The sequence below is a fragment of the Belonocnema kinseyi genome, chromosome 1 (assembly GCF_010883055.1).
Source record: "Belonocnema kinseyi isolate 2016_QV_RU_SX_M_011 chromosome 1, B_treatae_v1, whole genome shotgun sequence".
Taxonomy (NCBI): Eukaryota; Metazoa; Arthropoda; class Insecta; order Hymenoptera; family Cynipidae; genus Belonocnema; species Belonocnema kinseyi.
Genome location: NC_046657.1, coordinates 138,465,262 through 138,478,294, shown reverse-complemented (window position 1 = coordinate 138,478,294; position 13,033 = coordinate 138,465,262). Strand labels below are relative to the sequence as shown.

Below are 13,033 nucleotides of genomic sequence, written 5' to 3'. Positions count from 1 at the left end.
GCTACAAGCTATCTAAGGATGGTACTATAGAACGCCACCTCAAGGTAGGCCTAGTGGCGCCATCACTTGGTCAGGCCGGAAACTTATCAATCCACCCTCGTAGATGGTGTTGCCGCTATAACTAGGTACTTCGATGGTTAAACTAAATAACTAATAAGAGTCGTAAGCCCCAAAAAAAATAAACTAAGGAAAAGTGGGGCTAAGCAGATACTTTTGTTTTCAAATCCTTTTTGACTTGGAATAAAAAATCAGTTCTAAAAAATATTAGGTGTTCTTGGATCGAGAATTTTGTTGACTACAAAATTTTGCTTTCGATTTGAAATCGCGATGCTTTAGTTATCAACTATTATAAAAAAATGAAGTGATGCAAAATCTGTCGAGAGAAATATCGTGGGGCTAAGATAACACACTCCTATGGTTGAGTGGACATTTGACTATAATGTTTCAACAAAGAAAATTAAACTGTTTAAAAAATTTTTATTGTAACCAACTAAATTCTCGGTCCAATAGTACCTAATATGTTGTCGAATATGTTGTCAGAAGAAAAACGATTTATAAAAAGGAGTCTGCCTATCTGTATGTATGTATGTATGTATGTATGTATGTATGTATGTATGTATGTATGTATGTATGTATGTATGTATGTATGTATGTATGTATGTATGTATGTATGCATGTATGTATGTATGTATGTATGTATGTATGTATGTATGTATGTATGTATGTATGTATGTATGTATGTATGTATGTATGTATGTATGTATGTATGTATGTATGTAGGTCTAAAAGGATGTCTGTATATCTATCTGTATCCTCTAGGGACGATGGCGTATTCGTTGTGTACATTGCCCCATGCGTCGATTTTGTATACTTTTATCCGAAAAACATTGAAAATCGTTGAAAAATCAAAATTTGATAACACGTTCATATTCAGAATTTTTTTAAGTAAGATGAATATCACTTGATATAGTGTACGACGATACACGAAAGAAAAACCGAATTTTCCACATGCATCGAAAACAACTTTCAAAACTCCAAAGACACTTGCTAATATCATGAACTGTGTCATGTCGTACAGTTAGCCATCAAACTTCTGTCATAAAAATAGCGCATTAGGGCCAACTTTGATTTAAAAAACCAAGACCACACGGATTATTTTTTTCTTTAAAAAAGAAAGTATTTGCTTAGCCTCACTCTCCCCTAGTCACATTTGCCACCAATATGTTTTTCAGCAAATAAAAGTAGTAGAGGTTATAATTTTTCTTCCTTGGCGGCATTGTCAGAATTGAAATCTGATCAGTGATTGCAAGATTCAAGCCGAAATATCGAATCATGTTGACCCTCACCCCCATGTTTAGTATTTCAAAACTTTTGAAGAAGTCCGTCCAGTTAACTAATTATGTGATTATACTAGAACTTCAGGATCCCATGGAAACTTAAAGATCAGAAGATTACTTTGAAAAACTCTGAATTAAAAAAGAAACATAATTTCGTTAGACACGAAAATGTTGAAATCACCCTTCAAAGTTTTCGAATAATTACCTGAGAAATACAAGGTGTTCTAGACTAAAGTGTCTGTATGTATATAGCTCTAGAAAAATATCAAAAATAAGTCGAAAATTTCGTTCTCTCAGTGAATAACACTACATTGGACTCTCTCTCATCCACGCGCAACTGTTTATTTTGTGCTCCTGATTGGTCCAGTTTAGATATTTTATAACTCAAAAACTAAAACTTTAACTGATGTATGGAAAAGGAATTTTCGATTTTTTTATTTGTACGCAGCCACATAAGTCCGGACACTTGAGTCTGGGATACTGTATAATTTGCAGTGAAATGAATCATTTAACTGACAGGCCCCTTGTGGGTAATGTACACAATAATTCTTGATTTTCACTCATGTTAAATTATAATTCTTAATAATTAATGGCGTCGTATACAGTTTTAATTTGTTCTATTTACTTCCATAAAACATGCCGAAGGTGGAAGTTAAGAATCAAAAATTGATAAAAAACTATCAATATCCCTTTCCTCATCTTATTTATTATTAGTTATTTATTATATTTATTATATTATAATATTATTATATTATTTATTATTAGTTATTTCTCATTATGATAAATTCTGTACTTTTACTTCCCATCATATTTTCATAAAGCAGTTTCTTTCGTCCTTCAAAGTCATTTTTTATTATCATCTCTTTTTCTGTTTTTCTTGACTTTCATTGACTAGTCGTTTAAATTTATTTTTTTTTTGTCTCTGTAATCATTTTGACGCCTATTTCTGTCCTCGTCGCTAAGACCTACGATGCTCAACGTTCTGTTGTATGATTCTTTATTTTCTTTTCGGGCTGCCTGAATTTCATCATTCCGCCATCCATCACCAGACGTTCCCCCTACAGTACCACACGGTACCGCAGTACCACACACTTCAATCGCACTCCTTACTATGACATCCTTGATCATAGCCGATGCGTCCTCTATATTTTATTGTCTATTAGCGCCTTACGAGATTTCTCTTCTATTTATTCGTCTATCTTATTCTGAAGTCTATTTACACTTCTGGTTTCCGTAAATTCACAATCTTGATTCACGTTTGTTTCGTTTTTTGGTTTTCTTTCTCTCCATCGCTGACCTAAAGTTATGATCAGTATTGCATTGCATTAACTATTGGATTTTGAGAAGGTCTCTTAAACCTTTACCCGCAAAAATAAAGCCTTTTATGCTGTGGCTATTTCTTTTCCAGCATGTGTAGATGTGGATCATGTTATGCCTAAAACAAGTATTTGCAATAAACAAGCCATTTTATAATTATAAGTCCATTAATTTGTCCCCTTTATAATTTGTAATTGGATCCGCGAAATACCTAGGCTTTTATCTATGTCCTGATCTTTGATGCCCACAAATCCATTCATAACTCCCAGCAGAATTATTCTTTTACCATGATCACAAGTAGTTCTTATATCATTTAAAGGGTCCCAAGATGTATTTTTTACTGCATTCGGATTTTAGTTTCTCTTGGATTCTCGGATCATTCATTCCAACCCACAGAAATCTTGGGGATACAAAATCATGACCTCTGAGATGCTGCTTTGCTCTTGGACTCATAATAAAATCTACGCCTTGCCCAATATTTGATTCTCTATCTACTCAGACATAACATAATGAACATTAAGATCTATCACCCCCCAAGGATTTCCATGTGCATGCCTTTTGTCAATGTAAGTTTCAGTCTATTAAGAGGCTATTTTATTTTGTGTATTATTCATTATTGAAATTGTACGTCCCACTACCAATTTTATGCTACATTTTTATTTTGCAAGCAGAAATCATATCCAAATTAAGTAGTAATTTGTTATATAGTGAAGATTCTAGTTATAACGACAGTTTCGCCAACCTTTAGCGGGGTTGCACTAGACAGAAGTTCAAATATATTTATTTTCAATTATGTCTACAAAATTACAATGTACCTAAAGTTTACTAAAATTGTTATTTCCTTTTTTTACCATGCAATTTAATATTGATTGATCAAATGAATTCATCTTTGACGTGGTTGTTGAATTTATTCGATTTCCAGCTTACTCTTTTAGTTGATGCGACTTTATTAACCATGGGTTCGTTAGGGGCTGGTTTATAATTGGGATCTGAAATACACCAATACACCATCTGATGGCTAAATTTGGCACTAAAATAACAGGGCCGTTTTTAAAAGGTTGTGTGCTATTTTGTTGATATTCAGAGTAGAATATAAATATATTTTTTGAGAGCTATAATTTAAATCATCAAATAAAAATAATGTCCGATAATACAGAAATAGACGATCTACCGAGGAAAAGCAGAATTAAAAGAGTTTCCTCTGTGTTCGGATGTTCAAGCAAGGCTTGAAAAAACCGAGATGTTAGGTTTCACTAATTTCCCTTGCCAAAAAAAGGGTTTGTTAAAGTAATGAATAAAAGTGGGTCTAAAGACATGATCGATCGGAGAGAGCAATGGAAAAATGTTCTAAAAATGGGAAAGAAGGTAACCTTGAACATGTGTATTTGTTCTCTTCATTTTAAAAGTGAGGATTACGCATTTCCAACAGGTAAGTTTTAAAACTTAAGTTTTGCCTAGCTCAAGTTTTTTCAAAAACTGTCTAGAAAATTTTAATATTATTATTAGAGTGAATAATTAACTTCTTCGTATATATAAAAACATTCTCAATTATGACCTAAAAATGTAGCTTTATGCGTCTGTTTTTTATTTTGTTTTTATAGGTTAAAAGTAGCGACCATTTAAAAATTCTATGAAATCTAGAAGTCAATAATATTTAATGCCTAAACACAAATACAATGAAAATAAATGGTTTTACAGAAATTTTATTTTCATAAAAAATGTTGTAAACTAATACACATATATCGAATTTTTACGAGATAAAATATTTTACGGATAAAAACAATTTCTTTTTAGCACGATTACTGGGAATGAAGTTATGATTTTTTAGACCGAAAATTTTACTCTAATTCAAAAATGTTATTTTTTATAACAAATTATATAAACAATTGTGTGATATTCGTATATAAAAAGGGATTTTTTTAAATCAAATTTGCTGCGGCTAATCTTATGCTGGAAATTATGTCAATAATCTTAATTGTTATCGTCAAATAAAACACATCGATAAAACACATCGTAATGGTTGATTTAAGCTGCAGTAACTTTCGTAGCGTTTTATCGGTTTTTCTGATAAAGTTCTAATGCCTGATTGGTTACCCGTAAACCCAGTCCATAATAATCCGATTTTCTATGCACACGGTGGCTCTGATTTTTCGAGACAAGATAGACGTTTAAGTTTTCGGAACGTTCGCGAGAACCTTCGGAACGTCCTCGGAACGTGTATAATGTTCACGGATTAGAGACGTTTTAAACATAATTTTACGTTGATGTTATTATCAGTAAATATCGCATAAAAAGTAAGTGATACGTTAAAATCATTGACAATTTATAATATGGATATCATTTTATAGTGTAGGATACGCGGTACTCAAAATTAAAAATTACATCTATATTTACCTATCTCCTACGGTTTAGATCATTGTTGTTAAAAATAACAATAACGGACTGTTCCCCTCAGATCCTAGTAGAACGTTCCTGGAACCCTCACAAGAGGTGGACATTTTACAGGTTCCGGGAACGTTCCGTGCTGTCATGGCAATGAGGCTTCATTATGCGCACTGCAAGGTTACATGGGTTAAATATTTATTTTCAGCACTGGAAAATGAATGCATGCCACTGCATGCTTATATTGTTGACTGATATATTTTACATACATTGTTTTTAAAATCGAATTATCTCTTCCAAATATGTGAAAAAATACTAGGTAAGGAAGGTAAGGTTATAGGAACACAATTCACACTTCATGGATGCATCATCAAAGATTTTTTGGCTCCTTGTATCTGTCATTAATATACTGATGAAAGCAAAAGCTTAGAAATCATAAAAATTATTATAAAAATAATCCACGTTCGCTCTGAATATGCTCTAAATGCCTAAATGCAAACTTCGATTTTGAGGTTCTGTTGATCCACCCAGCCTTAATTGCCGATTGACTCCATCACTTGCAAATATCGACCGGTTGAGTTATACGTCGATTAACCTTTCTTTTAAATAGTTTAGAAGATGGTTATATACAAAGTTGTGAAAAAATTAGGTTAATCTAGGACTAACATTTTAATCAAAGTTGGTGAAATCAGCCCTTAGAAATAAAAGTAGCAACCACATCTACTTAAGTGGCCGCGGTATATATATTACATATTAAAGTAGTTGGCCATACTACTACTACTGCTACTATTACTACTACTACTACTACTACTACTACTACTACTACTACTACTACTACTACTACTACTACTACTACTACTACTACTGCTACTACTACTACTACTACTACTACTACTACTACTACTACTACTACTACTACTACTACTACTACTACTACTACTACTACTACTACTATTACTACTACTACTACTACTACTACTACTACTACTACTACTACTACTACTACTACTTTACTAGTTGTTCCAACCGAATATTTTTTTCAGCGGACAAGCAATAGACCTTTCAAAAATTTTGACATACCTTTTAAAGATTCCTCATCAATTGCATCAGTGTCAATTATATCACCGGTTAGTGAAGTATACAGACGACCTGTTAATGAATGGAATATATTTAATGTGCGTTCAGTAGATTATAAATTACATAGTACCCAAAAAAAGGAAAAGCGGTTGTTCTGACAGATTAGATTATTCAATTATTACGTATTTTGATTTTCTGAATTCAAATCCAAAGTCGGAATTCCAAAGTTAGCTATTGTTTTCTTCATAAACTCCAAATCTCGTAATCTAAAAAAACACTTTTTTAGTATGTTTTTTTGCGGTCAGGAAGAAAATAAGAGCTAGCTTTAGAATTTTTATTTCTGATTCGGATTCAGCAACTCAAAGTAGATAAGGATTGACTAATTTGATCCATCTGAACTCCTACTTTTTTGTGGGGCTGTGAAATGTATAAAAAAAGCTTTTTTCTTTCGGTTACGCAGAAAATAAGGGATAGCTTTGTAATTCCGATTTCGAATTGAAATTCAGAAGTTTAAAATACGAAAGAATGGACTAGTCTGGTTCGTTCGAACTTTAAAGCCTGTGAAATAATCAGACATTGAAAATTAAAAATTAAAAATTAAAAATTAAAAATTAAAAATTAAAAATTAAAAATTAAAAATTAAAAATTAAAAATTAAAAATTAAAAATTAAAAATTAAAAATTAAAAATTAAAAATTAAAAATTAAAAATTAAAAATTAAAAATTATAAATTATAAATTGTAAATTAAAAATTAAAAATAATCAATCAATTAGCTGGCCTTCTCGGCTCTTCTTTGAACCACGATGTTCGTACATCTCTATGCACACAGGATTATTTCTTCGAATAGTCCTGTTATTCAGGACCGCTGTAAAGATCTTATACAGTGTGTTCAAGCAATTTATTTGTCTTTAATTGTCTGAGTTGGACACGTTGCCTTTTTTGGTAGGAGTATATTACACATATCCAGCCATAGGGTCTTACTGGAAGTAATTGGCATCTATAAAATTACATTGTTTCTTGAGGAATAACAGCGACCCAAGGATGATAGCTTTCTGTATCCATCTCGCAAGTGCCTTGGCATAGTTATGGTACACGGGTATCGCTTTGAAGTTACGAACCAATGATAGCTTCAAACCTCCGATAGTACGGATCACAAGTACAATTACTTTAACTGCATATGGTGGGTCTAGTCCTTGTAGCTCCCTTTTGAGCTTTTGATGCTCTCATTCTAATCCTTTTAATTGGCAGTGATGTTGCAGTCGGTCGTCGTTAAAAATTTAATCAATAATATAGTTCGGTTCTCGAAGTCTTGCACAAGGATTTTAGGCCTCCAGTGTGCAACGGAAACTGCTGTCCGAAAATTGTAGTTCCAGAAAATTGGCATTTCTCATTTTGGAAAATTGACTCTGTCTCCCTCGGAACGTTCGGCAGGGCACGGTCGCGGCCAATCTCGTAAACGCCACAAGGATGATAATAAAGAATCATCAGGGGCGCATTATGTATAGATACGTCATTTCCGCGTGGGGGGACACCCAGAGACAATGTGTTCTAGGTGCTAAGCGTATGGATGACACTCTCTGGGGTTTTCTGTATCTTTTCTTGTTAAGTAGTTGTTGACGGATTTTTTAACCTCTGCTTTCTTTACTTTGGCTTTTAGAAGTGAAGCACACTTACTTGGGACAATTGGGTTATGCAGACACTGGATATTCAGAAGTCCGCGTCTGCCTGGATGGCGTGAGATGTACAATTACGGAACAGATGAATTAATATGCAATCCCTTATACATATGTATGACCTTAGTGCGGCACTATAAAGGGCCGTCAGCACGTTCTTCGTCCATTGAACTACCCGAAATGAGTAGAGTAGAACCGAGACTGCAAGCATGCTAGTCGCAAATACCTTGTTCAACGCCGTCAGCTTTGAAGAACAAATTTGTCAAATAAGATGATTGTATCTGCTTTGGAGAGACTTCTTCATCGATGTTACGTCCTTCATGCGGCTTTCAGGCACGCCCAAGTATGTATAAATATCTTCAGTATCAAGAGGCCTAATCACACTTATATCCGCAAGCTCAGGGTCCTTGGAAATGATAATAATCTTTCCTTTTTTCAGATGAATTTTGGCACATTTGTTCAAACCATAGTCCACACAAATCTCTCTTACATACTGCTTAACGATATTTAAAGCACTCTGAAGTTTGCTTTCACCAGAATCATAAATCTTTAGGTCATCCATATAAAATACACGAGCGTCCTTATGCTCGCAATGATTAATGTCGCCCCGAAAGACATCCTTCTGGAAGGGAAGTTGTTCATTGTCACACCATATTTTTCAGATAAGATAGTAAATGTAGTTTTCCAAGTGGGGCACCAATCTCTCTATGCATCTCACTATGTGTGGATGAACCTTCAAGTTTTCTAATAGGCAGGTTGTACACAGTGTCAATTACTGGAAGGATCCTGTTATTTAGAACAACTGTAAAAATCTTATACGGTGTGTTCAAACAAGTTATTAGCCGATCATTCTCTGCGTTGGATAAGTTGCTTTTTTCGGTGGCAGTATAGTATGTCCTAACACCAGTCAATGCGGAAGGGGCTTTTCCGGCTTTAAATATGAGGTGAATATACTAGCAAAATGTTGGTGCGCAGAAGTAAACTGTTTCCACCAGCAGTTCTTGATAACATCTAGTCCTGCAGTATAAAAGTTCTTTGCTTCCATAAGTGCTTCTTTTACCTCTTCTGCAGTGACTGATAGCGCCTCCGCAGCTGTTGTAAGATTGTCCAAAAATTCCTCAAAGCGGATGATATAATAAATATATTCTTTTAACTCTTGTGTTTTCTTTATCATGTATAACTCTCTGCAAAAAGTCTATACCTCGCCGGGCTTTGGTGGATTGTTCACAGAAACGTGGGGAACGTTGGAGAGGCGCTTTGGGTCAGTAAGAAAATGTTGATTTCTTCTGATTTATTTCTCCTTATTTTGATTCTTCTCCTTGCGTCAAACAATACCCTTATTTTGCCAAACATATGCTGCTTGATTGTCAGTAGCTTTGAGTTGTTTAATTCGTGATTAAAGCCTACATAACATCTGGTAGACCAATCACGGAAAGGATCCGAAAGTTCGCCTAAGAACTGAGGATCGTCAGTCACACACTGAACAAGTAAAAACTGCTAAAAGTCAAGCAGCATATTGTTGACAAAAGACGGGTGTTATCTGACGAAAGAAGGAGAATACATAAGAGAGAGGAATGGATTAGGGAGAATTAACAGCTTCTTGCTGATATATCGGGCCTCTTCAACGTCCCCCTTGTTTCTAGCAAAAATCCACCCAAGGGCAACGAGGTAGATATTATCTGGAGAAAGTTATGCAAGATCCCGAAAATACTGGAGTTGAAAGAAGATATTTTAATATCATCCACTGCTTGGCGTTTTGCGACAACCTTATAATATCTGATACTACTACCAAGCAAGGTTTAGAACCAACCTGTCATAGACTTATCATCTGTTTGTTGGACTTCTTGAAGGTTCATCCACACATAATGAAATGCATAAAGAGATTGATGCGCCACTGGAAAACTATATTTACTATCTTATCTTTGATGTCGAGTGTCATCAAGAAACGTCATTTCTCATAGGGGTATTTTTCAGGGCGACACCATGAGTTCTTCGTTTTTCGCTGTGGCGAAAGTAATCATCGCGAGCCTAAAGTCACTTATGTATTTCATAAAAAACAAACTTCAGAGTGCTTTTAAAATCGTCCAGCAGTACACAAGAGAGATTGGTATAAACTTTGGGTTAAACAAACGTGCCAAAATTTATCTGAAAAAGGAAAGATTATTATTGGCGTTCCCGAGGACACTGAGCTTGTGGATATAAGTGTTATTAGACACCTTAACACTGGAGAGACCTATACTTACCTGGGCGTGCCTAAAATCCGCATTCAGGACGCAACATCTCTCTCAAGCAGATACAAGCACCTTGTATAGAAGATTTGATTTTCAAATCTGTCAGCGATGAACAGGGTGTCTGCGATTACCATGCTTCCCATCCCGGTTCTAGTCTATTCGTTTGGGGTGGTTCAATGGACGAAGAACGAGCTTATACATTCTGCAATTATACATTTCACCAGATCAAGGCGAACGCGGACTTCTGATTCCGCAGTGTGTTCATAATCGAATTTTTCTAAGTACAGCTTACATCGTTGCAAATGTCAGAGATAATCTTCTAAAAATGGTAAGAAACACTGAGATGATTGGCAAAGGAGCGTTCCTTTACAAAGCCGGGAAGCAGGCAGCCGTGACCCTTGGTGTGAATTTTAACATCAGCAGTGAGTAAAATGCATTACTACATCCAGATGCTCATCTTCTAAAAGCCGAAGTAATACACGGAAACTTTTACAGAAATGTAGAAGAACAGTCCTTTTCAAAAGAGCAAACTTTTGTTTTTCTCAAATGATCATGGTTTAATTCAGGTACAGGGTGTTTTAATTTTCACCTTAGCATAGTTCGAACGGATTTTATGTTAAGAAGTTCCCAGCGATAGGTTCAGAGCGTATCATGCACACGCTGAGTGCCTAGATTCTAGAACACACACTATCTGGGTGTCCCACCCACGCGGGCACGACGTATCAATACTGACGTTATGTGGCCCTGACAGAGCTTTATTTTCATATTTTTTTCTTTCACGGTATTGACCGCGATCCTGCCCTACCGAACCGTTTGTAGGAAAAAGAGTCAATTATCCAAAATTTAAAGTGTCAAATTTTCTGAAACTACCATTTTTTGACAGCAATGTCGATTGAGCACTCCAGGCCTGAAATCGCGCTAAAAGCTACTTTTTAAAATGTAAACCTACTTTTTTCAGTAAAATTATATATTCGCTCGCAAGTTTGAGCGTGCCTAGTGCGCGCGAGTATTGGTTTTCGCGCTTCCTGCTCGTTAACGTATCTTCTAATAATTTACTAAAAGAATTGTTTAAAGCGCCTAGGGTTGAGAGTGTAGTTACAATAAGAGTCCAACGAAACTTTGATTAATGAGAGGATTGGGTAGTTTCAACCGAGAATCATGGCTGGTTCGTTTTCTATGCTGAGAAGGTCACCAACCTTCAGCAGCGTTGTTTCAGATTGGAGTTCATACGGTCTCATTATCTTATTCTCGTCCTCTTTTACGGAGTACGTCACGTTTAGGCGCCACTGTTTGGAGGCCGCCGTTTAGACGGTAGAAATTTAGGCGCGGATCGTTTAGGCACCAAGACGTTTAGGCGCCAGGTTGTTTAGGCGCCAGGACGTTCAGACGCCAGATCTTTTAGGCGCGGATCGTTTAGGCGCCGACCGGTATAATCACAGTTAAGTTTGAGGTTTGCAACATGTTCAGTTATGTCGCGATTAAAAGTAAAAATTTTAATTTTGTGCAAAAACAAAAATATGTTTTCGAGATATGGGGATGCTGAATGAGGATTAAAAAATTTTTAACCAAAAAAGTTATTCGGTTCGAAGGAAATGAAATATTTGTGTGACGGTGTCACAGTGTAACTGACTGTTTTCGATTTTTGCTCTTAAAAGAAAGTAAAATGAGCTTATTTTTATATTAAATTTGATATTATTTGACATAAATTTTTCGGCGAATAAAAACCAAACTAGTTATATCACAAAAACTTCGTATTAAAAAAAAAAGAAAACTTGAAAAGTTTTCAAGGTAGGTTAGGATGATACTGGTATCCTGGCATTTTACTTTTAAAAATTCAATGGTTTTATTTTAATTCTTAGGAAACACTTAAGAATAGAACTATTGTTTGTAAAAGGCCCGAAAATTACAAAAATTGATAGAATACGCTGCATTAGGTTTAAGGGAGTCACGCCGTATAATAGCCCGTTTTTTAACCTTTTTTGGGGATTTATTTTGGACGAACGATAACAATATACAACTTTGAACTTTTTACTCTATATTTATTCAAATTTGAACAGCATAATATTGTACAAGTTTGAATCCAAAATCTTTATTATAATGCATATCGCGCCACTCCGAAGACACCCATGTCAAAAAAAGTGTGTCCATGGCCGGCATGATTCCGGGCGAACGGCTTATTTGAAATGAAAAAACCGAACAAAATTTTGATCTGTGAAGCTGTGGCCATCGCCTGAAATAGGATATTTTGAAAATATTAAACATCGAGTAATTGATGCGGTTTTTAACTTTTTTTCAAATTTCATGAATTTTCTCCATTATTTCCTTAAGAAAAAAAACGGCTCAGAATTTTTTAATTATCCTAGTTCAGGCGATGCTTACACATGTGCTAAATCTACCCTACAAATTTCAAACCAACCGGTCAAACCGGTTTTAAGATATCATGCCGGCCAATTCGAAAAACGTGGTTTCGAGAAAAACGCGTTTGAAAGTTCAAAAACACTTTTAACAATAAAGTAAACCTAGTCGTTCTAACAGCTGTAACTTTCCAATGACTTCGAATAATGGAATATCACTTCACCAGCATATTCTACACACGAGCAGGAATAAATTTGTGCAACAGAAAGAAAATCGATTTCTTTTACCAGACACACGGGGTGACCCCCTTAAGTGCCGAATGTGGCTTGACATCTTGCGGCATAACAACTTTTTATTACTATAATCAAACACGCGCTTTCAAGAAAATCCTTTTAACAGGATGTGTAATTGATTTTTATATCATTTCTGAGACAATGAACCCATTCTCGTGCAAATGTTTCTTGCACCTTTTGGACTGTCACCCTTCACATAGCATAACATGTTGCATACACCCAAATAATGTTCGACCTTTGATACCTCAGTGTTTGTGGTGATTAAACATCTCGACGCCTAAACTATCGCGAGCCTAAACATCCCGCTTCTAAACGTCCACCGCCTGAACGTCCAGGCGCCTAAACTTACCGCGTCTAAATGTCCTGGG

At 35.3% G+C, this 13,033-nt stretch overlaps 1 protein-coding gene across 1 annotated transcript in view; it reads right to left on the bottom strand.

Annotated features, from left to right (window-relative positions):
• The window catches only part of LOC117169730, a 22,740-nt gene that overhangs the window by 4,762 nt on the left and 4,945 nt on the right, over nucleotides 1-13,033 (bottom strand). The window contains exon 2 of the mRNA XM_033356236.1: nucleotides 6,117-6,185. Within this exon, the coding sequence (XP_033212127.1) occupies nucleotides 6,117-6,185 (69 nt within the window). The remainder of the gene's footprint in view (nucleotides 1-6,116; nucleotides 6,186-13,033) is intronic.